Source organism: Buteo buteo, chromosome 6, assembly GCF_964188355.1.
Source record: "Buteo buteo chromosome 6, bButBut1.hap1.1, whole genome shotgun sequence".
Lineage (NCBI taxonomy): Eukaryota > Metazoa > Chordata > Aves > Accipitriformes > Accipitridae > Buteo > Buteo buteo.
Genome location: NC_134176.1, coordinates 41243693 through 41271461, shown reverse-complemented (window position 1 = coordinate 41271461; position 27769 = coordinate 41243693). Strand labels below are relative to the sequence as shown.

Here is a 27769-nt window from a genome sequence, read left to right as displayed (position 1 = left end):
CAATGATTGGGCTTTATTTCTTCTTTATTTCCACAGCTGTTTGTTGAAGAGGGACACTGTCTCAAAGTTATCTACCTCACCAAATATTGATCAATGCTGCGAAGGCAGTACAACAGGGAGGTTGTCATCTGTGGAATATCTTTACAAAAGAGGTAAAGACGTTTCTGGGAGTGATGACCTTAATGATGAAGAAGGAATCTCCTTTTCAGTCCAGAGGCAGCTAATTGAAAAACAAAGAACATCTTCATTTGGAAAAAAAAAAGGAGCAGAAAAAGACTCTAATGATTCAGCTATCATGGCTTATATCAATAAAAATGATCGAAAAATTGAAAGGTTGGATGACAACCCAGGGCAAGCTGGATCTCAAAACCACACCTCTAAAGGCTCCTCTCCTGATCTTTTTAAGGACAAAGATGAGCCTGAAACCTTTATTACAGGGACAAGAATGACAAAAGCAAAGGTGCTAAGAGATTTAAGTCAGCCTGCAAGTAGCAATCTAGAACAAAATAGAGCTCAGGTATCCAATAAGAAGACTCGAATGGATATCAATGGAAAAGGCCACAGGTCTTCTCCAGAAAACTTTCCTAAGGAAATGAAGAAAACAGTGTATGGAAACCCACCATCAGTGCATCTAAACCAAGCAGCCAAGAACTCAGCCTTCCCAAGTCATGAGAAATCATCAGTGGAACAGCAAGAATTTCTGATGGTGGCAACATCAGTAGGAAATCTCACTAAAATGAACACACAGGCACCACTCTCTTACGTTGAAAAAAAGTGGCACAGTGCTGAGATGCTAAGTGCTGGAGTGTCCAAAACAGCCACAGATGTGCTGGGGAACTGGCAAGAAGATGATGAAAATGAGATTTCTGATACTGACAGTTCCTATTCTGTAGATTCTCTCTGCTGTGCTTATGCAAAAGCTTTCACAGAGAAACTGAAACAAGAAGATTTTGAGAGAAATAAATGTCCTGCCAATCCAGAAGATTCTGAGAGTGATGACAGTCAAATGTCACAAGACTCTCTGGTAGAAAAGGAAAATAAAGCCAAAAAGCAAAATAAAAGCCGATTTCACAAGTCAAAGGCCCACCATGAGCCAGTTAAGCTTTACAAAAGCAGAACTGATCACCATATTTCATCTTTGGTGACATCATATGCATCTCGTAGGAGACTGGGAAGGCCTGAAAGAAGTTTTTCTCTGGACAGCTTAGCTGATGGAGAAGAGATGCCAGCAGAAGATCCAGTAGAAGAATCCAAATCTGACTCATCTGATGAAGTGCCAGCAGAGATTTTTTGGAAGTTACAAACTCCTAGATCACCAGCTATACAGACTGAGGAAGACCATGAGTCCAAGACCTGCGACAGAGATACAGAAGGGACAAATTATGATCTGAAGCTGAGCAGTTCCTTTTATTTGGACACTAAACCACAGCCTGCTTCCAGTAATGCTTGCAAGCAGTTGCTGAAGGAGACAAAAGTCTCCTTTGTAGAACAGGAAAGGTCTCTTGATAGAAGACTGTATTACACAAGTGGAAATCCTTTGCTTACTACTGATGCTTGGTCTTCGTGTGACTCAAAGGTTGACATCAGCAGCCCCAGAATAACAGCACCTTCTTCCCATGAAAATTTGGAATTTCAAGAAGCTCAACCGTGCTCTTTGAGCAAACCAGAGCTTTGGCTGAAGAAAGATGATCTAAAGCAGTCAGCTGCTGAAGTTTCTTTTGTTTCTGGCTCTAAGCAGATACACAGTATTACTCATTTATCACATCGTATAAATGAAATAAACACAGTTTTCTCCTCTGACACATCAGAAGTACCTTTACCTGAAACAACAACAACTGCAAGCAGAGTTTCTGAGAGTGGATCATTAAATAAGATTCTTAAGGGATGGACAAACTCTAATGAAAATTCCTCCTTGGAATCTCAAGATGTAACGTCCTCATTTGTTAGCTCAGTAGGACCAAGCTCCTCCTTTGTTCCTGTTTCAGCAAAGCATGATTATTATGAACATTCAAGGTCAAATCATCCTGAACAAGAACGACTGAATGAATTATCTACTTATAGGTCTACTACTGAATGCACACAAACATTCAGCTGTTTGGAAAGCACATCCACCACAGACTGCTTGTCACTGGTATCTAGGAAAGAGGAGGATTCTCTCCCCACAACTCATCCAGAGCTGCCAAAAGGTCACAATCTGAAAAAAACACCTTTTATTTCTGTGTTGCCTATGCACATTTTGGAGCAGAGAAATGGCTGTGTAGATAGAGCTTTAGAAGATGATTTCTTCAGAACTTTTGAAAAAGATGACTTCGATGATGACTACAGTGACTTGATGACAAAATCAAGAATGACAGATTCAGGCAGCAGAAGTGCATCTGCTGCTGAACCTGCTACAGGACTTGCTCATAATATGACCTCAAGACAGACATCCGCAGTAAAACAAGTCCAATTTGGAAACCACAGGCAGCTTTTTCCAAGAAGGGAAATACCAACGTGTTGTGATAAAGGTTTCTTTCTCAGTGACTTAACAAATAAGAACTGCTCTCTCGTAAGCAGTTACGAGCTTCAGACATTGGCTGGGCAAAGAGCAGAGTCAGCTGTTACAGTAGGTCTCCTCAGCTCTGGGGAGAGTAATTTGGAAACAATGCAAGAAACAGATTATGAACAAATATCTGCAGAAGAAGTAACAACAGAGGCAGATTTTTCCTCACAGAAGACAACATATCGATGTAACCCTTTAGTTGTTGCTCACAGCACAAGTTACGACCAATCTGCGACACCAATAGAGATGTCTCAAAAAGAGATTATCTGTATGGAAACTAGCACAGATAGCTTGGCAGAGATTGTGCCAGAGGTGCCTTCATTCAAAGACAGTGAAGAATACAAACCAAAGGATGAAGACTTGTCTTCACTGAATCATTATGAATTCAAAAGCAAACCTGTTTCAAAAAATTATTCCCATGAATGCGCTCTAGCAGACAGTCGGGCAAGTTGCTTATCCCAACAAATTTCAGAAAATTCTACATTGTGCATTGATAATATAAGAGAAGAAAGCGGTGAAAGCAAAGAGCATAATGTCTTGAATTCTCAGGCTGTAGTTCAGAAAGAATTTTCACCCAAATATGAAAGCTTAGTTGTAAATGAAGTAAGTTATCTCATAGTGAATGTAAATGGGAAAGACACTGAGTCTTTCCCTGCTGCTATTTGTGAGAGTACAAATGATTTTCTCCCAGAATCCAATTCAAGCATATTTTACAAAGCCTCAACAAAAGCTAATCTTTTTCAAAGTGCATCTGAGACTGAAAATTATGATAAACTATTGGAGCATGCCACAATAGTGAAAGGAGATTGCGATGCTACATCTAATCTCACTGCAGAAGTCAGTGCCACAGGAAGCTGTTCTGATGTATGTTCTGGCTGCCTTTGCACAACATGCTCTTCAAAAGCAATAGGGCAGAAAAACAGTACGCATGAGACGACTGACATTTCTGTGGAATTTGATGCAACCATTCTCTTGGAAACAGAAACACAGAAAAAATCTTTGCTTGAATCAAGAGAAGAGAAAGAAGCCTTTTTGGAAAGTGATTGCCGGGAGGATATCTTGCTTGTTGAAGATGATGTAGACTCAGAGTCGGGAAGAGTATTTGAATACAGCACAAATACATCAGCTACTGTTTCTCAAGAGGAGAGTCTGTATATAAATAAAGAATCCAAGTTTTTAAGAAACCCAGAATCCCATCTAGAAGAACCTATGGTTCCTTGTCAGAATACAAAAGGAAACACTGATGAAGAAATAACAAAATTAATCAGTAGTGCAATCAACTTAGAAAAAAGTGCATTGGAAATTAAATCCAGACAGATTGAAAGTTTACCTGATTACCCAGGAGCCAAAGTCCAAAGCGTAACTGAAGATAGGAGTGGAGAGGATTTTAAAGGCATTAGTCTCTCTCAGAATCCAAAGAAACCTATTGATATTGTAGCTTGTGAAGTTCAGTGTGAGTTTTATACGAATCTGTGCCTGACGCATGAAAAGGTGGAGAAAGATGAACTGCAGGTAGCCAGCCCTGGGGTAGAACATACTCAGGAATCAAAAGCAGTCATGCATTCTGGCAGCCGACTTGAAACAAGCAGCTCTTGCCAAAAAGAAAAAAGTGAGAAAATAGAAATAGGTGTTTATTCACCAGAGTTTTCTGTTGCTCCCAAAACCACTCCTTCAGCTGTGTGTTCCCACACAACAGATACTACTCAGAATACTTCAGGCTTCCTTGATACTTGTGAGGGGCTTTTACAGATGAACAGAACAATAGAAAATGTGTTTAATACAGAGGACATAGCTGCAACGGTACTAATCGCAAGTAGGCAAGGAAATATTTTAGCAAAACCTGAAAATGAAGGACAAGTAAATTCTAGCAATTTAATTGAACATTGTGTACAAAACTATTTGCCCCAGGAAGACAAGGTTAATGAATGTGAAGTGACTGAGACTGAAGAACAAATTATCATGACAAACACTGAGGGGCTGATTATTACGAGGCAAGAAGTCATACGCTCAGATGAAAATGTTTTATTTACTGAAGAGCCTCCAGCTCTACATCAGATATATTGTGACAGAGATGACAAAGAGGAAATTTTAAATCAGTTTAAGATCCCTGAAAGATACCTGACAGCTTCAGGACTAGAACAGAATATACTATTAGATGATTCAAGATATCACGATCCTACTGAAATGAGTGCAGATGGTGGCTCAGTGGACTCTGTTACAGATACAAGAAAGGCAGTCATGAAAGATATCGATGCATGTGAATATTCAGTTGATGATAGTACAGGTATTGACCAATATAGAATTGAACAAGAATTTAAAAGCCTCCATATTAAAGAGGACAGCCATACGTATATGAGTTGCTCTATGCGATATCCTGAGCATGGCACTTCAGAAAACTTGAATGTCAGTGTTGTTAGAAAAAGACCTGATATTTGTGAGTTGGATCCAGCAGGCTCCAGAGCTGAGGAGGAGAAAGTGCATTTGATTAATCTAGTACAAATGGCCAAAACAGCCAAAGAAAAGGAGATGTTTGTAGAAAACACAGAGGAGGTAGAACTGATCATTTTACAAAACCTGAATGATCTATTCCCTGAAAACAAAGACAGCTGCCAAGTGACACATGATGACAGCAGATTAAATGAATTCTTACGAGAAAGCCAGTGGGTGTCTACCAGCTTTTCTAGAAATAATGAAGATAGCAGCAAGCAACAAAATCCACCAGCAACACTGAAGTCTACTGAAAAAATTCAAAAAGTTTCACTTAAAGACTCCCCATGCCAGTCTGTAAATCACCTTTTATATCTTGGCGTAAGCGATGATTCCCATCTTGTTCAAGATGTTCCCACTGCATTGAAAGGACATACAAAACCATCTAACAATAGTGTTGGAACTGGAGCTGTTCTGCCTTACTATGAAACATTAATGGAGAGTGAGGTCTGTGTCAGCACACCTGTTACAGTCAACAAAATGGGAGAAGAAAAATACCTTTCTGATAAAATGCAAAGTAAGAATGTAGCTTTTCTGCAAAGCAGGACCACACAGGACAGACAGGAGGAAGAATCCTTTGTGTTTAACAATGCACCTGATTATGCCGTATCTGGGCAACCTGCCAATGAGAAGAGCTCTCCCACTCCCTACAGTGCAGGCGGTCCTGAGTCTGAAACTGTTGTACTTCAGCAAGGGGCCAAAGGAAGCTCACTTTCCTTGGAAAAATTAGGTTCTTCTGAAGATATAATTCAGGATGTTAACAACGCTCATGAAGAATGCAGTGTGGATTTAATGGTTAATAAACTATCAGAAGACTGCCTTAATTCCATAGAAGATACAGCTCAAGAGGAAAAGGGTGCCATTGTGCCTGATTCATTGCTCTTGGATAATTCAGACCTGATTTCTTCTTCAGAGAGAGAAGTGATGGAAGATATAGGGGGTGGAAAAAAGCATTCTTTACTAGAAATCTCTTCGCAAAAAATGTTTCATGATATTAATACAACTCAGAAAGTACTTCACTCAGGGAGTTTATCACAGCATGATGAGAAGGAGAAATTTTTAAGCAGAAGCTATACTACAACAAACAGTAAAAATGAAAACGCAAAGTTTCCTGGTGTAGCTGGATATCAGCATGAGCCCAGAGAAAATCAGGGACATGGGACTTCTGAAGAGTGCTGCATAGACCAACTGAGCAGCACTGTTTCTGAGAACACTTTAACCCTTTCAGAAGGCCTGAACAAGTCTCCATGGGAAAATCCACATTATAGTACAGAGTTTCTAAATTATAATAGGAACTCAGGCACTTCTGAAAGTTCTCCTGGTCTCCTGAATCGTCCAGCATCACCTGCAGATGTTTTGATTGACAGCAATGGAGACAAAGGTAAAAATGATGCTGTTCTCTCTGAAGAAACAAAATACTTTGAAAGTGAATCAGCTGATTTAACTGTATCTGTAACTTTTCCTGATGCTTCTCAAAAAGGAGATGAAAGGAAAAATAATTCTGCAGTTGCAGAGGCCACATATGCTCAGAATAATAAACTCCCTGAAAAAGTTGCAGAAACAGATCAAAAGGAGAAAATAATTCAAGGTTCTTTCCAGAGTTGCAATGACATAAAAGAAAATAAAATACCTGAGTACTCAGAACACTACAGTAACACTTCTAGTGTGACTGTACCAGAATCAGGCTCGCTTACTTTTGAGAGCCGAGGACAGACTGGCAGTAAAGAATCAAAGTCTCTTCCGTCCTACTTTGTAGAAGATCCTCCAACTGATACACCATTTCAAAGCTCCAAGAACTTCAGTGCTTTTGACACTTCTTGTTTACTTGATGAGTCAAAATCTCTAATATTGAGTCAGCTTGAGGACTCACTTCAAGACACTTTTTTGACTAAGCAGGTGTCCTCCAGTTCTGCAGATGTGTGCTCTGTAAAAGGAGATTTTCTCCAAGCATTTGCAAGTGTCAATCACCCATCCTTAACACCATTTTCAGAATCTTCTTTAACTGCAGATATAGGCCATGGTGAAACTAGCACATACAATATTTCACATACAAGTGTATTGAAACATTCTCCATTTGCTGTTTTGCAAATACAAGACACTCAGTCTGATAAGGCCGTGGTAGTCGATGAGCCGGTATGTGCTTCAGGAAGTATTTTACTTTCTCTTGCAAAAGAAAACAGGCATTGTCCAGTATCAGACACAGACTCTACTTCATATAAAAATTCTGCTGCAGATAGGGAACCTGTATATGGAAGTAAGTGTAAAATATTTGACAATGATATAAAAGTTGATCAGCACCACTGGGGTAAAGTTCCACCACAAGAAGTTTGCACAGAACACATAGAGAAAGTACTAAATGATAATTCTCTTTTATTACCATCATTACGTTTCTGGGATACTGGAAGGGCAATTCTTGTTAAAGAGGGACAAAGGAGAAAACAACTGAACAGAAATGAGGAAGAACTGCATTCAGATACTGGGACTGAACATTTTGCAGTGAAGACAGAGCAGAGAAAAACATTAAGTAGAGAACCTGTTGAAAAGCAAACTAATGTATCCTCAAATTCTGCAAATGAATTAGCAGGCTCAGAAGTTACACTGTTGGAAAATCTGTATCCAGGAGATGTTGATGTGGATCCTGAACACACCTGCAATTCATTTAGTCCAACATATCCCACATACAGCAGAAGCACTGATCCCAGACGACTATATCACAGTGTCCTGGGTTTTGAAAAAAACCCTGCAGATCTGCAAGATAATTGTCAGTATGTGCCTACAGGTGAACAGATAGAACAGCTGCCAGACAGAACAAATACAGATGGTAGAACAGAGATTTTACTTTGCAAAAATAATACAGGTTCAAGCGTTGATAGCCCTGCTCATGATGCTGATGCAGACAATTGTTCAACAACAGGAGACGCTATAATGAGGAATAAGACTCTGAGATCAGAAAGACTGAAGTTTTCTGTAATGAATAATGAAAGTACCTCTGTAAAGTTTTTACCAGAAAACCATGATTTGCCTCCTCAAGAATCCAAATTGGTGCAACTCAGGAGCAAAAGATCATATTCTACTACACAGAATACACAGAGCTGTAAACAAAGTGAACAGAGACCTTATTTACAAAGTCACAGACTATCAGCCCCAGCTATTGCTGTCTTCTCTGATACAGAATATACTTTGGAATCTTCATCTAAGGCAGATCCTTTGTTATATTCTGCATCTAAATCACTACAAGATTTAAATATGAGTGTAGAGCCTCCATCACCAACTGAAGATGATCTTTATGGAATTGAAAGATTTTCAAAGCAGGAATCAAAGAACTTTCTACAGGTTAAATCTAAACCCAGATTTCAGCAAAGAATGGCACAAACTAAGAAGCTTGCAAACTGTGATCCCCCAAATTTACAAAATTTTGCAGCAAGAACCCAAAGCATCCAGTCTTTAAAAGACTGTACTAGTCAATCTCCATCATCCTTGCTGCACACAGCTCACAGTTCTGCGGATGCAGAAGCAAATGTCCATTCAAAGACTAGTTCTGTAGCTCAGTGTAGTGAAGGGAAAGTTGAAGAAGCTGGATACCAGACAGAAACAGATTTATTTTTGCCAGACAATAAAGATACAATGCATTTTAGTTCAAGTGATATCAACCCATATATTCATCCATGGCAAAAAGATGGATTGTGCAAGGTTGGTTGGAAACAGTATGTTTTTGGAAGTGCAAGTGATGTCTCTTGCAATCAAATTCCTTTAAACCTGGAAAATTGCAAAGTTATGAGATGTTCCAGTGTAGACAATGGATTGAATTCTCAAAATTCTCCTTTTCATTCTCATCTCAGTTCATATGCTACAGCAAAAGTTTTATCGAGCACTTTAAGCAGCATTGAAGGTCTTCAAGGATGGGACAATGTCAGACAAGACTTTCAATCTGCATACTCAAATGACAGTACCAAGCAGTACAGCAACGTATCCAGTGAAACATTGAAAACTAATCCGGAAAATAACACTGCTGAATTTGAGAATCCTTCTGCACAACCTGGTAACTCCGCAGTGCAGGTTGATGAAATTGTACTATTATATCCTTCCGAGTCTGAAAGGTCTTCCAAAAAACTACCAGGGATTACACGCGAGCAGGGAACACAAACAGCAACTACAGGAAGGTATAAAAGGCAGAGAAGACATCAGAGAAGCTATACGGATATTTCTGCAAGAAAACAGGAAACAAACAGAGATTTATTTCAACAACCTTCTTCTTGGACAAGCATGCAGAACCTGTCCATGCATCTGTCGCAGCTTCTTCAGAACACTTCTCAGCTGTTGGGAAACCTCTCCCAACAGACTATTCTAGATAATGAGCAGAATGCCAAAATGAACCAAAGAGGAACTGAAGAGGCTGTAAAGGCTACTAGATCAGATAGCTACACTCAGACTACAGCAGATGTAGGCACTCAAACTGAGATTTTGGAAGAACCTCAAAGCAAACATGAAGAAAAACAAGTGGAGGCAAAAATGGAAAATGAACTGAGGGCAGCTCAGGCAGTAAATGTTGATTGGAAAGGAATGGGTGCAGATGCAGCCGGCAAGATTCCCAAAAGGAAAGAGGAAACACCCTTCCTTGAAGAAAGAACACAAGAACAAACAGGGATGAGAAATCTGGGCAATCCTGACTTCCATGACAGTCTTGACAGCATTTTGGAAGACTCCTTTATGCATCTGCCTCTCTTACCCAGAACGTCCACTCCTATCTTAGATTTTCAGAAAACATCATTAAATGTACCGCAGAACGTTGCTTTTGCTAGCACCAGGGTTTCACCTGTCACATCGTCTTCGCTGAGTTCAGGGCAAGGTGGTTCTTCATGCACTGTAGTTAGCAGCCCTACTAATAGCACCTCTCAATCTTCAGCATCTTACGCTCAGGATAAAAAAAGTGTCAGTGAACTCGAGGTTCCAGCAGAAAGAAAATTTTGTTACAAAAACACCCTGCTAGTCGACAGGGCTTCTTCCCCTATTCTTACGCTCAGTGCTAGTCCCAGAAGCCAGACTGCTTTCAGCAAGTCCATCTGCCCTATTAAGGAACCTCTTGGATATTCTGGTGATGTTTTGAGTCCCCTTCACAACCAGAGAAAGCAGAGGGCAGGCCCACAGCCCAGCATGCAACCTCATGTGGACAATTTTTCACAGACAGAAACAGACAGTGAATCTAGCGCTTCTAGAGAACGTAAGGCCATAAGAAAGAAATCTGGAAGTTTCTCCGATAAGAAAGCAGCCAAAGAGCTTTTAGGACAGGATAGTTCAAAAGACTTGGAACAACAGCATAGACTCATGGTTGACGCCCACACTACCTTTTGCGCAAAACGACTGTATCACTCTAGTAGTATGTTGGAGGTGTCGGGCCACAGGGAAGTTTTAACAGGTGATCTCAGAGACTGCAGTCCACTGGCACGTTCACTTCGTTGTATGTATGTCACGAGGGGAGGAGGAAGTTCTTCAGCTGGAATTGGACATGAAAAATATGTTGGTAATTCTGATACTGCTTTGATTCATAACTACTCGCCTCCAAATGCTGACTTACTTTTTAATCAAAAAATTAGTGCCACTTGTTCAAGGAAGACAAATGCTGGTGTGTCCTCAGAACCTCTGGTAGAAGCATCTTCTCTACAATTTCACGATTTCTTCTGGAAAAATGAAAACAGCTGCCCCCCTGCACTCTCTGAGGTGAGCAATGTGCAAACTTCCTTCCAAGATGACAATACAGATTCTGTCACTGAAAGTGAATGTGACACTGAAATTCCTCTCGATAAAAATACTACTTTTGCAAAGCCTTACAGGCCTCGGAGCTACAGTCTCCGTGACTTACCCATACACAATAAATTTAGCAACTGGTGCGGTGTTAAGGGCAGCCCTCCTCCTTCGTTACTCAGCTTGAGTGGCAGTGTGACTGATTTACGAAGTCAGGCAGAAAAGAAACCTAGAAGCACGCAATCAACAGAGATGGAAGGGAAATCGCAGCTTTGTGACAGCAGGAGCAGAGAGATCGAGAGGCTTCAGAGAGAGCGCGCTCAGATCATGTCTGGCATTCACCTGGATCTGCATCAGCATCCCCTCACTGTGGAACTGACTGAAGCAAAGCTCAACTACGGCATTGGGGAGACGGACGCCCTGCTGAGGGTCCTTCAGAGCGGAACTGCAGATGACCTGGCGGCAATTCCAGTGAAGCAGCAACTTTATGAAAGGTAAATTACTTAAAGTAGTGTTAAGTATTTTGAACACACTTCATGTACGCTTCATGCAGCATAAATAACATTTTGTAATGAGCACTTAATCACTTAGTCACACAGAGTGAACTACATGTGAAGAGATATAGTATTAAGCTTATTTTATATACAGTTAAGAAATGCATTTAAGACAAAATTTTGGGGTTACTTCAAGAAAATAGGGAAAAGCGTAAGATTCGGTGTAATTCAAATCCAGTGTCACCCCACTCCTAAAACTTCTAGCAGCTATGAGAGTGATCATGTGTACCTGGTGATCATGGGAATATATTTCATTGATTTATTGCAATACGAAAATAAATGATACATCCTATTTATGGGAATATCTCATTCATGCTTCTGTGAATAAATGCTGCTGTGTGAATACACAAAACCAAATTTTAAAACCCCATAAATATACAAAATAAATTATGAAAAAATCAAGATCCTAGATTCTTGTGATTGGATTATAGAACTCAATTCAGGAAGCTGTTGTGACTAAAAAACTTCAGTAGTTACATTAGTCTCTGTCCTCAGTTTGCCTCTCGGCCATTACAAGCAGTAACCAAGTCCCTCATGCATTTCCTGCTGTTATAAAAGCAGTGAAGTTTTAGAATTTCTGCATCATCTGTCAGCATGTGGCCAAACGGGTGTTTGCAAGGCGAGTGTATGGTATCAGATTCCTATAAATTTTACATTACGAAGCTACCTAATATTTAAGTGTTTTAAAAAATCAGAAAACAGAACTTTGGAGGGTGCATTTTGTCACTCTAATCGTGGTTCCCTGACAGACACATGAGGACCATTGAAACTCTGAGGAAGGAAAGAGAAAAAAGGCTGCAAAGATACCAAAGAAGCCAAAGTCTGAGTCCTCAAAAGCATTTGAGTGTGTTGCAGACGCTGGATGCAAGCCAGAGGGATCTAGATCTCCCCAGCAGACGCCGAGAATATCTGCAACAACTGAGAAGAGATGTGGTGGAAAATACCAGGTAGGGCATTAGAAACCTCTCTTTTGGCCTGATGTACATTAACAGTGTTCACAATGGGTGCACATTAATGGTTCTTACATCTGAGACTTCTGTGGCAGAAGAATTCTTCTCAATGCAGAAGTGTTCACCTTTGGGATAGAAAGTGCTTTCAGGAAAAAAATGTGCCAGATTTTAGAAAACATTCATTAAAATCTTCTGTCTAGTTTATTTCAGTCCTTAACAAGTGTCTAAATTATTTTATATGTACGATGTATGGGGACAGCCAAGTATTCAGTCTTGACTCATTGTAGACCAATCTGTCTTCTTCAGTAACTTAAAAGCCACATGAAATAGTTAAGTTTCATGTTAAATATCAAAAAAGTTCTGCAACCCTTCGCCATTTAGAACTTGAGTTTCTCATCCCCCACCATATCCCCTAAATGACTTTCACTTCCTTTGCAGTAGGTCAGGACGACAGTTATTTTCCCAACACAATTATTTTGCGTGTGATATACCAAAGAGGTAACCTTAGATCATATGGAGAGCTGACTTAGAAACCAGTGCAATCTCTGGAGTAATCTCAGTGATAAACCGGGCTTGCAATCTGAATAATTTTCCCAGGTTAATGTCCATGCAGCCTTTAGTGAGCAAAGAGAAACTTTTTGGAGGCTAATGTGGTAGGTTTCAATTGCTTTTTCTGGCAAATTTTCCTGTTGTGTGTTGAAAGATGATTTTCTCCTGGTATTTTGTCAGGTGACTCTTAAGTGTGAAACTTAGGTGTTTTCCCCCGCTTATCTATCCTTACAGAGTTCAAGAACCAAAAAGAAGCAGCATTCAGCATCCTTCAGACATTGAACTGTTGCTCCAAGACTACCAGCGGGCACGAGAGGAAACCAAAAGTGAAATTGCACGAGCTAGGGACAAACTTCGGGAGAGAGCTGAGCAAGAAAAAAGGCGTATACGGGAACAAATATTTTCTCAGTTACAGAAGGTGAGCATTACAGAGGAAACTGTTATGCATTATTCACATCAATGCATTTTTTTAAAATAAATTTTTCTGTGGCTAAGTAATTCTCCTGTTTGATACACATCAGCGTAAAAACCCAAAGAATTAAATGCAAATTTGTGCTTAAAAAAAAATTTCAGTAATACTGAACTGATACTGTTGGTGCTTCTCAACTACATCTTCCTGAAGCCACATTTTATGTACAAGAAACTCCTAATGCTTTCTCATTGGATTGAGTTTACACAGCCATCCTGTGGGGTAACTGCCTAGTCTATGGAAGAGTTTTGCATATTTCAGTATGTACTTAACCACAAAGGTCTTTTTTGTTGTTGTTTGTTTTTGGTTTCTCTTTTTAGATTGTCTTCTGCGTATTTGTCCCATACTTTTGTTTTTTTCTTCTGCACTTTGTTACCCATCTTGCACAGTTCAAGTGCATGCATTTTTCTCCCAGATGCAAGGATGATACCTCCTTAGGATGTGTCTGTTCTGACTATACTTTTATACAATAACTTTTCCACTGCCTGACAATGCAGCTTCGATCGTAGCTGCAGACCTCCTCTCCTTATACTTGTGTATCTGGTGCAAAATGTGGTGAACACTCATTTCATTGCTCTGCACCCTTTAAGGCACCTTGAATTCAGGCACCTCCACTGGGTGACTGAATCTTACCACATCTGCTGCCATACTTTTCTTGTGAAATGTACACGTACTTCACCTGAGTTGGAAAACCAAACTTAAAACTGCTCTTGAAAGTATAAATAATCTTGAAGTTCTCAGTATTTTCTTATGTAATTTTTATTTCATCTTCTGGGCTGGCATTGAGTAGTTACATTGCTTAAAGTAAAATCTTCAGTCTTTAACAACTACATTTGACCAGCAAGTTAAGTCGGGCTACTCAAGAAGTAGGCAAAGAGCAACAAACGGGACTGGAAAGAGATCTTTTTTTAAACTTCTTTTCCCCTTAAAAACATCCTAGCATTGGTTTGATAGCCTGGACTCTCGTACGTGAAGAGCAACACAGCAGAAGCTGCATTTTCCCCGACTGCCACGTTTTACAGGGCGATTCGCTCTATGGCTTATATAATCTGTCTTTCAAACAAACCTGCTTATTTAATGCTTTCTGTATGGCAACAGCTTTTGTCCTGTCAACATGCCTTGAAAGAAACTGGGCTTCTTTAAGTTATTCCTCTTTCATCTTTCAGTGCTGTTATCATGGATTTGACTAGCTGTTGTACAAGGTAAGTTTTGTGTGTGTGTTTGTAATGCTGTGATACCTATTACAGGAAGAAGCAAGGCTGAAGACTCTTGCAAGTACAAGCACTTTGTGTACAGACTCCAGCCTCAGCCTCTCATCTGGCCCAACATCTGGTTACAACAGCAGTAATACTGCTACGTATACTGCAGGTAACCTCAGCAGCCAGGAAGGACAGGTGAGAAACAACTCGTCTGTGAGACCAAGGTCTCCTGACGCTTCAGCAATAACAGAGAAATAATGTAGGAACAAAAACCTTTTCTGCGATGGTTCGTGTTCTGTCACAGCTATCAAGCAGGACAAGTTTGTGTCACTAGAACACAGAGGGGTGGCATGGGGTAAAGGAAGCATTACCATGTAATTGCAAAGGATGGTGACACTTTTCTGAGTGGTCTGTGGTGTTTTTTTTTTAAGCTCATAGATAAAAAACAGGTAGTGTTACTATTGTCAGTAATGCCACTATCTGCCAAATATTTCAGAAACAAGCCTTTTCTTGTGATAAACCAGAATCTGATATTCTCAGTGTGCCTCCCTCAATGATGCATACGTTGACTTAAGAGTTTGTGTGTGTGAACATTAACTTTCCTGAAGTTACTTTTTCGAGTATGTACCTGTGTTAGCTCCTCACACTTGGTTTGCTAAATTTTTCTGAGTCAAGGTATCATTTCATAACCAGGGGAAAGGCACCGGAGTTACCTTAGATAAAGAGAAGCTTCCAACCTTCTAAGGCAGATTTGCTACGAATATTCCACTTGTTATGTAACATAATTTATTTTTCCCAGTTCACACCAAAAGCTCCCACTTCTGCTCTTTCTTAAATCAGGTTTCCTCTGGAAGTGTTTTGGTTTCAAGAGATACACGAGGTCGTTCAGCTGTTAGAAACAGTCAGCTTTATGCGTTGGAGCAACTACAGAAGGATTCAACATTGGGTAAGTAAAACATAGGTCTGCTTATGTTTGAGTTGTATCCCAAAGCCTAATGACATTTGTCATTTACGCAAAACAAAGTCTAATTTGATTCTAGGTATTTTGAGGAAGTCCCTACCATTATATGACTTCAGAAAAATACTGTCAGCCAGTAGCGAGAGCTTGCTTAGAATTTCTTGAAAAAGTAAATGGTGATTTGGTGCCTCTGAAGTTGGTCTCTTGATGTGGTAACATCAAAGTACAGTGTTCTGAGACGATATGAGCATAATGCTTTGAATGAACCAAGGAAGCATGGGGGGCTAAAGCTGCAACAACTATAGGATTGTACGTGCAAGTTCTTACTTTTATCCTCAAGACTGATGTTGCCTATTCTTTAGATTATTTTATTAGCTTTTATGTGGTAATAACGGTTAAACTTAAGTATTGCAAGATGTCACTGCAGTGTAATTACCAATACACAGATTGTCTAGACAAGGGATGTTACTAGTCCTTCACCAGGATCAGGTGGATGGGGTGCTCCAATGGAGGGTTTAAGTCCCTACAACTGCAGAATAGCAGTGGGTTTCCTTTTTATTTATTTTTTTTTTATTCCCCTATGGCTTTTTTGTTTCCTGCAGAAGCCAGCAGAATTCAGCCACCCCTTCCTTCTAGTAGCATCAGCTGTAGGTTTACTCATGGATTAACTATTTCTGTCAGCTCCTCTTCAACAAAAGGATACCAGGATTTATCCAAACATATCCTGGCTAATGCTACCACTGAGGTAAGTAAATAAGCACAGATTTCACTTATTCCTATACCTCCTACTGGAAGTTGTAGCAAAACCAGGTGTGACAAGCCTTCTTGTAGGCTGCCAATTTGTCAGTTACCTATTTGTCCCTTAGAGACAGACACACTGAGCAATTTTAAATGGCAGGGGAAAGTGAGCCAGGCTGCAGCAGTGACTGTTGCATGCTAGCTGTAAGGTTTGAGTGAAGCTGGTGAAACTGCTGAACACCTTCAGTGTCCAAGAATTCCTACAGCACAGGTTTTACATATCTGTGTATGACAAGATGTGAGTGTGTAGTTAGAAAGCATGCTAACTTCTTATTTCAGATCAGGTAGAATCGCTTCAACATCATTTGGAGATACACACTCCCCCCATCTTCCATTTTCTCACAATAGTTTAGGCTACTGTACAGGTTTTTATATATATTTATATATGTACACTCCTTCAGCAGAGAATATGACAGGCAAGTCTGGCTGTTAATACTCACTAAGGATTACTAGCACTGTAAAACTATTTGTGGTAAAGCCAGCTTAGTAGTTTTGAGTAGAAGATAGTGTAGCAGCATGTAAAAGGTGAACACAATTTATAGCTTACACAACTTTCTCTTACCTGTACGTTTGTCATTGTTTTCTAAGGTAATGGCAGCATGCTCTCATAACCTGAGGAATCTCTACACATGCCAAGCAGCAGCTGGTTGGAAGTAAGTTTATGGCAGGTCGTTGTAATGGGAGGCCTTTTTATGTACTTGGCCCTCTTGTGTGCTAATACCTTTCATTTGTCTTTGACAGATATCAGTGTACAGAAAAAGAGGTGCTGGTTTACTACAAAGTCTTCCCTTCAGCAACAAGGCACGGGTTTCTGGGAGCAGGAGTGATAGAGAGGCCTCTTCCCTATGTATGGGGACTAGTGAGAGATCCTGGCAAAAGGCACCTGTACGACAGAACTATCAACACAGCTCGAATACACAAGAAGGTAACCAGCCATATTCAGCTGGGTGAGTATCAACACAAATGACTGGCCACTATTATAATTTTGTAATTTCTCAGCTCAGGTTGTCAGCCAGGAAGAAATTTAGAGGCATCTTATTTCATTTCTTCAGGTTTGAATAAACAATTTCATTATTTAATATGGGAACTGCAGTTTTGCAAGACTTTTCCAAAGTAAGGATCATATTAAACACATCTTGCTGCAGAAGTACAGCTAGAGACAGTGGTTTGAAAGTCAAAATTAATTTTAAGTGGCTCGAAAAAGCATCTTAATGACACATTATAGCATCTTAACTAGAGCTTTGCTCTTAGGCAACAAGAAGTCAAAATAAAATATTCATGTAGATTTAAGGGCTGGGGGAAAATTGTGATAAGTTCAAGTTGTCAAAGTCTAATTCCCCTTTTTTTGTTTTTGGGTGTTTTTCCACAGTATATTTCGTAACCGATACCTCTCTCTGTTACCTAAAGCAACCCCGGGATTTCTGCTGCATTACTGTAGAAGCCAAAGAGGTAAAGTGAACATTCGCTCTGAAGCACAGAGGAGTAATTGTTCTGAACTCATGGTTCAAGGATAAAAGAGGGAAGTAAGGAAAGTCCAGGCTCATATTTCCAGAAGTGACAGTGTAAGAGGAAGAACAGCCACACTGACATGACACAAGTCAATTATGTATAAAACCGTCTTGTGAATGACAGTTGTCAACCAAGTCCCATTAGGCAGTAACACAAGTGTTACACAGTATATTCTGGTTACAAACACGCAAGATAATGACCAAAAAAATTAATAAATAACATAAGAAATAGTTTCTTATTAAAAGACCTTTTTAAGTAATATGAGAAATATGCCTCATAGCAAACAAAGAAAACATTACTGTATGCATAAATATTTTTTCAAGTTGTCGTCTTTACACTTTGCAGGAGAACTTGTCTGTCTTGGCTATTCAGTCTGTCTATGATGCATCCATGCCTCACCCTTGTAAAGAAGTGGTGAGAGGGGAGATTTTGCCAAGTGCTTGGATACTGGAACCTGATGTAGTGAATGGAAGAGATATTACCAGAGTTATTTACATGGCACAGGTAAGATTTTGCTCTATGTCCAACAGTGAACGCAAAAAGCTGTTACACATAACAACACTTAAGAGCCAGTAAGTAACAAAAACTATAATCCTTAGGCTGTGCTCTGTGGCATTTACAAAGTGACCATAGAGGTCACCTCCACTTCACGCTGTTATCTGGCATGATGTACAGTAATGCAGAGAGAATCTTACTAGGACTGTGCTTAAGCACATGATCCCAAGTTTTTCCAGCATCTAAAGCTGCTCCCGTGGATACCAAGACCCTTCTGTAAAGGTTTATTAGCAATTTTAGTATATGTTGTGTTTTCACATGGTGAGTCAGTATGGAGAGTCTTGTTTGCATTTTCACCTTGCTGTGGACACAGGAAGTCCACCTCAGGTTATACTATTTTCAAAATGCATGGAAATAGGTGTTGTTAAGTCTTTTGTATCTGTTAAGTATGAAGAATTAATGACTTCAGTCAGAAAGAGAAGTCAATTAGGATTCCAGTTAAGAATAAGAAAATCCTGCCATCCATTTATTACAGTCTCATCTGAAAAGCAGGGTCTCTTTGAGACAGTGGTACCAAATACTTTAAAATGTCCAGAAGAGAATACCATAATGTGTGTATAATTTATTTTAAAGTGCTCATCTGAGAGCTAAATGGCATTAGTCTTTTCAACTTATTATATAAAAAAAAAATATTATCTTTAAATTATAGGAATTACTATATTCATTTTACAGTGTATATGTGTAATGTATATGCATTTTAAAATTTTATATGCATTTTATAGTGCACGTTAGTATATGCATGTACTTTTTCAGTAACACTGTATCTGTCTCAAACGAGTAGTGTTTAAGCTCAAACTCAAAAGCAGCGTGGGTCATACCTGCTGAAAGTAACTTCAAATAGCAATGCTTTGAATGTCTATGGAGTATTGGGAAGGAAAAGATACAAACCACACAGTAACGATAGCATTTGGGTGTAAACTACTTTTGTGCTTAACACCTACTTGCAACATCAGAGCTATTCCAGGCTGGATAAGTGTTTTGTTCAAAACCAGGTACAAACCCCAACATGCACCCTTTCTTCTAATTCCTGCAGGTGGATCTTGGTGCCCCGGCTATCCCTGCGAGGCTCCTGAGCTCCATTGCTAAGCGACAGCCTCTGGTGATTGCTCGACTGGCACACTTTCTTGCTAGTTAGTGTTTGGGTACAAAACTGGACACTTAACAGCAGCTGCAAGTTCAGAGAGAGACACAAGCATCTGAAAGGGTAATGTAAAATGCTGGCTCCTAAGACAGTCACAATCAAGCCTCACTTGAGGAGCCTAACTGCTAATGTTGGACTATAGAAAAGTATAGTTAGAAAAAAGGATCATTTATTTTAGCCAACACTGCTCAGAAGAAACCCAGCAAGTTTTATGGGGATCCTGTCCTCCTGGAGACAGCTGTGGAAAACCTCCATGGACCAACAGGAAGGTGTGCTGGCTCTATAAAGAGCAGAGGAAGAGACTTTGCTTTACAATAGCCAGCATCTTACATGCAGAAGCGTATTATTTAATTTCTGTTTCCAAGGAGCTTCAAAGATCAACTTCTTTCACAAAGTTTAGGCAGCAGTGAGAAAAAGGCAATGGAAGCAGTGAAATGCACCGCAAACGGAACAGTACACGTATGGCTTGAGACCTTTTACAAGCTCTTGAGTAGAGTTGCAAAGTCACTTTCTAATGTTGAGATAAGTATCAAAGGCAGAATTCCTAACAGTGTAGATAAATCATTTAACTTAGCTAGCTGGCTATACTTCCCCTTGAGAAGGGAAGTTAAAACAGCACGATATCCACTAGTCATCCTACACCCTGGATAGATTTTTTTCTCATGTAATTGGCTGACTACTTGCAGCCGGTATAAGGTATTTCAGATTGCCACTACACTATGCAGCATTAGTGGAAACCACCACACCTCAGGACACAGTTTTACTGCACTGCAGAATTAGGTGCTTTGAAATAAAGAAACCAAACTGACAGTTGTAAACAGTGACACTTTATCATTAATAGGGAGTAGTACTGAGTAATCAGCTTGTTTCTAGAATTTAAATCCTGCAAATAAGAGTAGCTCCAGCATTTTTCCACAGTGGCTTTTCTCGTCAGCCCTCCTACACTTTTATCCAAATGCATTAAGAGTTGAAAATCTAGCCTGGTCATAGGCTTGTCACACCTCTTTGTTCATAACCTGACCAGCTGTCTCACTGCAGCGAATACAGACTCTTCCCATTCAATTACCTCATAGTATTTCTGTTGAACTTAGTCCATCCTGCTGTCAGGCTTTACATGTTTGTTCGACACATTCCCTAGTTCAGTCACACACTCCTAAAATTAAACAAAAACACAACCAACTCAATCATTTAGTTCTTCAGCACAACAGTAAAGAATCACTTTTTAGATAACCTTATCTAAGCAATAAAAGCTGCTACAATATGCTTTCCTTAGCTCAAAAAAGCCCACATTGTTCAAGAAGCTGTTGCACTTTAAATTTGTCAAGTGAGAGATGTGTATTCAAGCATCCACCTTATCAGAGTCAGCATCTGCTACTTTATACACACAGTTACTTTCAGTAAAAGATGCATTTTCCCAGCATACGTGACGTTAGCTGCACTTCCCACCCTTTGAGTTCAAGAGCCAAGATCTACTTTTACTATGTCTTTGCACAGGTGTAATTTTGGCTTTCAGCTTCTATGTTACTTCCTGTTATTAATATATTAAGTTTTAAAATAAAAAATAATATTTAAGAAAAGTGCAGGTTTGAGACATACCAGCCCAAGGCTTTTCTTCCACCCCCTAAACTATACCAGGTAGGATAACAAAACTTTTCATTTACTTACAAATTTGCTTCATTTTATCTTTAGATGGTCATGGTTACAATCTTAACACTAATATATATTACCCTTCTCTTTCTTTTGGTGAGGCTCAGCCTTTTCTTAAAAGCCTGCCAAACTGAGTCATAGCATGGTTCACTCACTCCATGCATCACACATCTTCCATAGCCCCTCAAGGGAAATGGGGCAACCCATCACAAAGTTTTCTGCAACCGAGCAAAAAGACAAGATTTGCAACCTGTCATACAGTCCCCACCTTTTGGTGGAAACCAAGAAAGGAAGAGTGAACAAGGTAGTACACCAAAGCCCTAGAAAAAAAATGAGCAGAAAGAGCAGCACAGTGCATTGGCTCTGTCCCCAGTGCTGCTTCCATGGATTTCCAGAGGAGGTAGGGGAGGTCTTAATACAATCCACAAAAGATTTGCTCAGTGCTTCACTTTTTTTTTCCTTTTATTTTGGACATGGCACTAGTGATAAAGCAGTTTTTGTAGGAAAAACATCTAGGGGGACTCCTGTTGATCAATGATGCCAGTGCCTATGAAGGATAATGTCTTACTGTACAGTGCATCAGATGTTTATTTTTATATATGCATAAGATTTTTTTCTATGTTTACAAATTAAGTTATTTATATATGCTTGTTTTGAAGCGTTTTATATGCTATCAAAGCTAAGTTTTATTTTTATCGGTATTGAATTAATGTAACATTTTTTTTTAATACAACCTTCAATTGATACTAAAAAGCCTATTTATATGAATGTTTTCTTTTGCAAATATAACATTTTATGGTACCTGTTAATGTACGGCATTGGTTTGTTTGGAAGGAAGAAATAAAAACCCAGCAGATACCTAATTTGTTAATCTACAACGGGCAAAATCCAACTTCCTGTAAGTTACTGCTGAGCAGTAGATGATCAAACCAATTGTATTGTACCACCTACTGTTGCATCTCTGCTCTTAATCAAGATTGCTATTTTCATATCCACAATAAATGGTATTTTCTACACAAGAAAATGTGCCCCACATTATTTTGCTCCAGCTAAGATACCCATCTATAGAACTATGCTGGGTGGAGAAATAACAAAGGCTAGCTTATGATAAAGGATGTAGGTCTCCTACTTACCTGATGAGGAACATGCATGGAACATGAATTTGTGGCACAAGTTCAAGAAGCCAGTCACTGCTTAAGTTTGGTTTCTGTGACACAGTACCTTGTCCAAGCAAAGGGCTTTTTTTGTTTTCTTTTGAAACGAGGCACTGGCTGAAGCTTCTTCCTGAGTCCAGTGACACAACTCCTCTGACCTGCACATCCAGAAGGAAGTTAATATAATGCCATTTTTCCTCATTTTCTTTTAAGAGTTGAGAGTTTGCAGTAGGAAAGACTGACAGAAGGCAGGCCACACGCTCAGACTTAGCTTGCTGTGAGCTCTCTTCTCCCTACTGCTCTCCTCCTTGCAGCACCTCTGGCACTACAGCTAGAGGCAGCGCACAGGGAACAGGTACAATGCTTGAAGCACTCGCACAGCGAGGAGCCCACCACCCCAGTGGGACTGCAGAGAGTCACGCATCCTCCTGAGAGCGGTCCCACTGCTGAGCAGCCCTAGGCAGAAAACAGCGTGCTGTGCAATTGTTCCTAAGGTTTAGTTAGCCGGTGTCTGGCTTTACAGAGCAACCAAGGCTGAGCACCATGAGATGCCCAGGAACTAAAGTAACTGCACTGAGACATAAGAACATGGAAACAGAGGTGTTCCTTACCTGCTGGTTCCCACTGGAGAACTGCCTGCCTTCTGCCCCACAGGGCACAACTATGCTCTCTGGACGTAGCAAACTGCTCCTGGGGCTTGGTCACCTTTTAAATAAAAATTTCCAAGCATGTTGTATTAGAGAAAGATAAGTCAGGTATGTTGATTTCATGAAAACAGCTGTGGCCATGGTATCTATGCAAACAGTTTTAGAATACCCAAATAAAATCAGTTCCAGAACCAAGAGCACCTTTTAACCATCATGGATTCCAGCTTCTTCCCCCGTCCACCATCCCCCCTTATATAACAAAATAGTTATAGTTCAGTGTAAGCAAGCAAAGCAGCAGCAGGCCGGACAGGAGAGATCACTATACTTTTTCTGCCCTGTGCTTTGTGGCAAGGCACCTTTTTGTACTTCACCCCAGTACAAAGAGGTTATATATCAGCAGCTTGAACACAAAACAGGACACTTACTTAAACAAGTTTATTAGGACAACCAACAACTTCAAATGAGATCTGCAGCAAAATGTCACATAATACTCAGCCTCAGGGAGCAGGTATGGTTAAGTACAGTGTACTTGCTATTTCAATTTGTATTACCATGTCCTTGCTGCATAGACAGCATGCCTACTCCTAGTAACCCTCTGCTTCAAGCACATCAGAAAAAAACCCCTAAAATAAGGCACACAGATGGAACATGCCAAATCCTTCAATGCAGTGCTTAGTAACCAAGAAAAAAATCTCGATACAGTTCAGACACTGATGTTCCTCTATGGTTTCTCTCTCTGTAGCAGATTATTTTAACAGAAGCCACAGTTCTACCTCATTAGATCTGTTTGTGTTTTTTTCTTAAATCACCGACTCCAAGATGTTACCTTTTCTCACCTTATACAAGGAAGAGGTAAGTTAATTAGCAAGCTACAAAGCCCTAGGATTCACTTTGTCCAGCTGTTGTTCCTACATAACACAGTATTTGCTTTCTGAAAAAAACCCTGCACTAATAGAACACTCCTAGACAAAAGGAAATAATATCCTCACTGCTACAGGGGGGAAAAAAAAAAAAAAATCCCATGAGACAGCTATTGAGCACCTAATCATACTCTGCTAGCCACCAGCAGTCCCTACCACAAACCTCAGTTTAAGGAAATACTTGGGGGGGGGGGGGGGGGGGCGGGAGCTGGAGATCACACCCTTGGTGATGATCTATCCACAAGGGCTGAAAACACCTACTGTCCTCCAAGAAAAGGATTCCTTTCAAAACCAGGTCTCCAGGGGACGTCACAGTGCTTTTTCACTACTTTGTCTGCTCTTCCAGGCTGTAGTTTTCTTGCTGCAGCACTTCCTGTCCAATAAAACCCAAACTCAAGGCAAGAAGGATTATCAAAAACAGTGAATAGCAGCCAGATGCCATTTATGTTCACATACTATAAAAGTGTCTTAAAAATACTGTCTTCAGTAAAAAATATAAACAGATTATTTTCTCCCTTATTTCTATTAAAAACCCAACAAAATTACAAGTTCTGTTTCCAACAAGAGATGGAAAAACACTTAAGCATCTACATCCTTTAAGAATAATGCCATCAATGTTCTGGTGTACATATTTAATATGGTTTAACTTTTAAAATGAGTCTTAAAAAAATTAAAATCAAACCTTTGAAATTGAGCTTACAATGAAAAATAAATATAGGCTTATCTCCATGTCATACAGGTTCACCTTTTCCCTCCCCCAACAGTACAGTCTTTGTTAAAAGACGGCATGAGAAATCACATTAAGTTAAGAGAAGAGACAGCCACCAGGAAATCGTCTCTCTGATCACAAAGTAACTTGTCCGCTTGAATCGATTCCTGGGTTTGGTCACAGCCTGTTGCTGCACAAATACAAAAAGCGTCTATGAGTCTAAAAAATGGCTGTTCTGAGCCACGATCAAGGTGCTTAAAGGACTTTTGACTTGGAGATCCATTTGCTGATGTAAATCCTTCAGCATAGTCACCACGGCAAAATGTCCATGAACAGAAAGAGCAGTGCAGGTTTTGCACAAAGTGACCTCTTATCTGCAGTATGCTCCCAGCAAAGAGCTCACAATGCATTCAGAAACACTAAAAATTCCATTTGCATCTTCATTAGTAATTTTTGTCCACAGAGAGTCCACCTCCACTAACTTTGTGCTGTCACGGTACCTAGAGATTGTCTGGTCGGCTCACAAGGGTTAGTCCTGGGCTCTTCTATATGATGTTCTGACAGAAATACTCGGGACAGCATTTCCAGTTCTTTTAAGAAATCCTGTAACAAACAGATACAAACCAGAGAACCCTTATTAACAAATGTCAACAAAGAGGCTTATTTAATTTTTATAGTAAAGAACTTCACAAGGTTAAACATGTTGTTGATGGTTTTCCAGTGCAGAAACCTAGACAAGCTACAAAACTGATTGCAAAGGTGAATGCCTGTAGGTCTACGTGTTCAGTCTCTCCCCTCTAATCCCGGCACCCTTCTCGGAAAAGATCATTGCCACAGTTTAAATGGTCAAACATCTCCAATACGCAAGCGCTCACCAGCCTTGAAATACTGTCCATCTTTAGCAAGGAAGTTGGGTGGTTTCCTGCCTTTTGACTCTGGCTAGAATAGCCCGACTCCTCTCACATTCTGGTGGTAGGAGGCAAAGAGGTTTAAATGCAAGTCTGGTCAGTTAAGACCCTTCCCAACATGTCATTCTCAGCTGGAGCACAGTAAACACATTCAGGCTAGAACTGAGAGCTGGTAACTGAGCCAGCTGGTCTCCAAACTGGTTTACAGTTTTCTTGGGAATGTTTCCACTGCATGGGCAATGCTGGGATTCACACAAGTATGGATTTCAGCCGAACACTAGTAACAGTAACAAGCTTGTTGGAAGGCAGTCCCTCAACTTGCATTAAGCAGGAACTATAGATAGGGAAGGTTATGGACTTCATCTACATGAAACAGAACTACAAGGACTGACTGTTTATGTAGCTTTACTTTTTATTTCACTTATTGTTCACGCACATCTAATTACTTACTGAGGACCAAGGGAGCTCTTCGAGGGTATGCAAGCAACTCTCTATTTCACTAGTTCTCATTAGTTCATGTTCTACAAGACCATGAAGCATGAAAAGGAACAAATCCCACTGCAGAAGAGAAAAAAATATCAACAACTCAAAAAGAAAAGGATTTTTGTGTTCATTTCTTTATCACTATACAATTCATGTTTTTCTTCTTGGATCAGAATGTGGAGAAAAGGAACGAAAGGAGAAAGCACATTATTTACCTGCATGTGGCAACAAAGGACAAAGAGCAACATCCAAAACGATTGAACAAAATTCCTCTAGTTCATACATTGTATCCTACCATAAAGTCTCGAAATTCCTACTTCTCAGTTTCCAGACACACCAAATATTTAACTCCTGTGTACTCAAGAACAGCTTGAAAAATTCTTTTCTTACCTTCCAAAATAAGCTGGTTTTAGCCTGCAACTAAATAGAGCGATTTTCAGCTTCCTAGTTGGGGATCTTATAATACCGATACACATGCAAAAATGAAAGCTGATAAAAGACACACGAATGCAACCAATTACAAAGTCACATGCGTTCAGTCCTCATAATTTCCCAGGCCAAATGGGCCATTTTGCCATTTGTTCCTAAATAAAACTGTGCCTTCCTGACAGCCCCCCAGACAGGTATCAAACACTGACAAGTAGTATGCAGTCCTCTTTTTCTCTACTCCTGCAGAAACAATGCCAGCTAACGGCAGACCAAATCCTGCTGGCCTCATTCACACAAGCCATCAGTTAACAAAGTGGGCAGGCAGAACTCTTACATGGATATATCAGACCAGAGTGGGTAACTGGCAGTTCCACAGATCGGAATAAGCTTTACCTCTCGCTGCTTAACTTCTGCAAGATAACCAATGTTCTTCTTGCTGAACATCAGCTGCACAGGAACAGGTGTCCCAAAGTCCTCCTTCCAGACAGAAAGCAGCAGTTTTAGAAGGCCATAGGTGGGATTATTCTTTACATGCAGCCTCTCAGAACTCTTCTCTTGGGACTTGATTCCGAGACTCAGAGGAACACGATCTGAAACTGTAAAAAAAGGAAGAAAGGTGAACTTCTATAGCTGCATTATTTTCCTTTTATAGTCATCATCTTGGTCCAACAGCACATTTTGCATAGCTGGTATCTAAACAATCACTGAAGTAAAAACACTTAGTGAGTGTAAACTAGTGAACCTAAGAGGACTGGTGTTTAGAAACATGAAAAATTATGAGCTTTGAAACTATAGAAACAAGCACAGGCAGAGTTTTATACTACTCAGATAAAGAATACCATTTGGTCGGCATATAGCCCCAAGTCTTGAAAGATGACTGGCTAAATAAAAGTCAGCCTAATGTTTAATGAAAAAGGACCTAGGTGTTACTCCAAAGAAGAGGAGTAACACAATAAAACAACATTTAAATCTGTAAACAGATTAAATAGTTGTTCATAGTTTTGACTATAGGCAGAGTTGCATAACTTTATACAACTGAAAGTAGAGCTGAACAGAGTTTAACTGCAGCTAAACACACAGAGGGGGAAGATACCAGATCTAATGGAATGGGGCAGATTTACATTGCTGCCCCCCCCCGAATGAAATGTCACAATATTCAGATGTGAACTGCTTTATGAAAGAATGAACCATGTATAAAACTTCTTAAGAAGCTTCTAAAACCAGGAAGTTAGAAGGTTGTCCACAGAGAAAACACCTGCATCCAGATCACTAACTCCTTCTGAGAAAAACATTGTATTTAACGCATTAGAGCAAGGGAAAGAAAAAAAAAAAACGAAAAACCCTCACAAACCTGAAAAGACTCACAGAAGTCACAATACACAGAAAACAAGTTACTTTCATTCTCTCAAAAAAGAGCCATAA

General features: G+C 39.9%; 2 protein-coding genes across 4 annotated transcripts in view; one reads left to right on the top strand and one right to left on the bottom strand.

Moving 5' to 3' along the window:
- STARD9 (StAR related lipid transfer domain containing 9) overlaps nt 1-21822 on the top strand; it is a 118480-nt gene extending 96658 nt beyond the window's left edge. For all 3 annotated transcript variants that reach the window (XM_075030628.1, XM_075030627.1, XM_075030629.1), the window contains 11 exons: nt 37-11262; nt 12072-12269; nt 13056-13239; nt 14538-14684; nt 15330-15435; nt 16050-16192; nt 16834-16898; nt 16987-17192; nt 17615-17694; nt 18100-18258; nt 19343-21822. In XM_075030628.1, the coding sequence (XP_074886729.1) occupies nt 37-11262; nt 12072-12269; nt 13056-13239; nt 14538-14684; nt 15330-15435; nt 16050-16192; nt 16834-16898; nt 16987-17192; nt 17615-17694; nt 18100-18258; nt 19343-19444 (12616 nt within the window). In that variant the 3' untranslated portion in view covers nt 19445-21822. The remainder of the gene's footprint in view (nt 1-36; nt 11263-12071; nt 12270-13055; nt 13240-14537; nt 14685-15329; nt 15436-16049; nt 16193-16833; nt 16899-16986; nt 17193-17614; nt 17695-18099; nt 18259-19342) is intronic.
- Nucleotides 21823-22511: 689 nt separating this feature from the next.
- The window catches only part of CDAN1 (codanin 1), a 35083-nt gene continuing 29825 nt past the window's right edge, over nt 22512-27769 (bottom strand). Inside the window, exons 26-28 of the mRNA XM_075030630.1 lie at nt 26741-26943; nt 25886-25993; nt 22512-25130 (exon numbers count right to left, since the gene is read on the bottom strand). Coding sequence (XP_074886731.1) covers nt 25005-25130; nt 25886-25993; nt 26741-26943 — 437 coding nt within the window. The 3' untranslated portion in view covers nt 22512-25004. The remainder of the gene's footprint in view (nt 25131-25885; nt 25994-26740; nt 26944-27769) is intronic.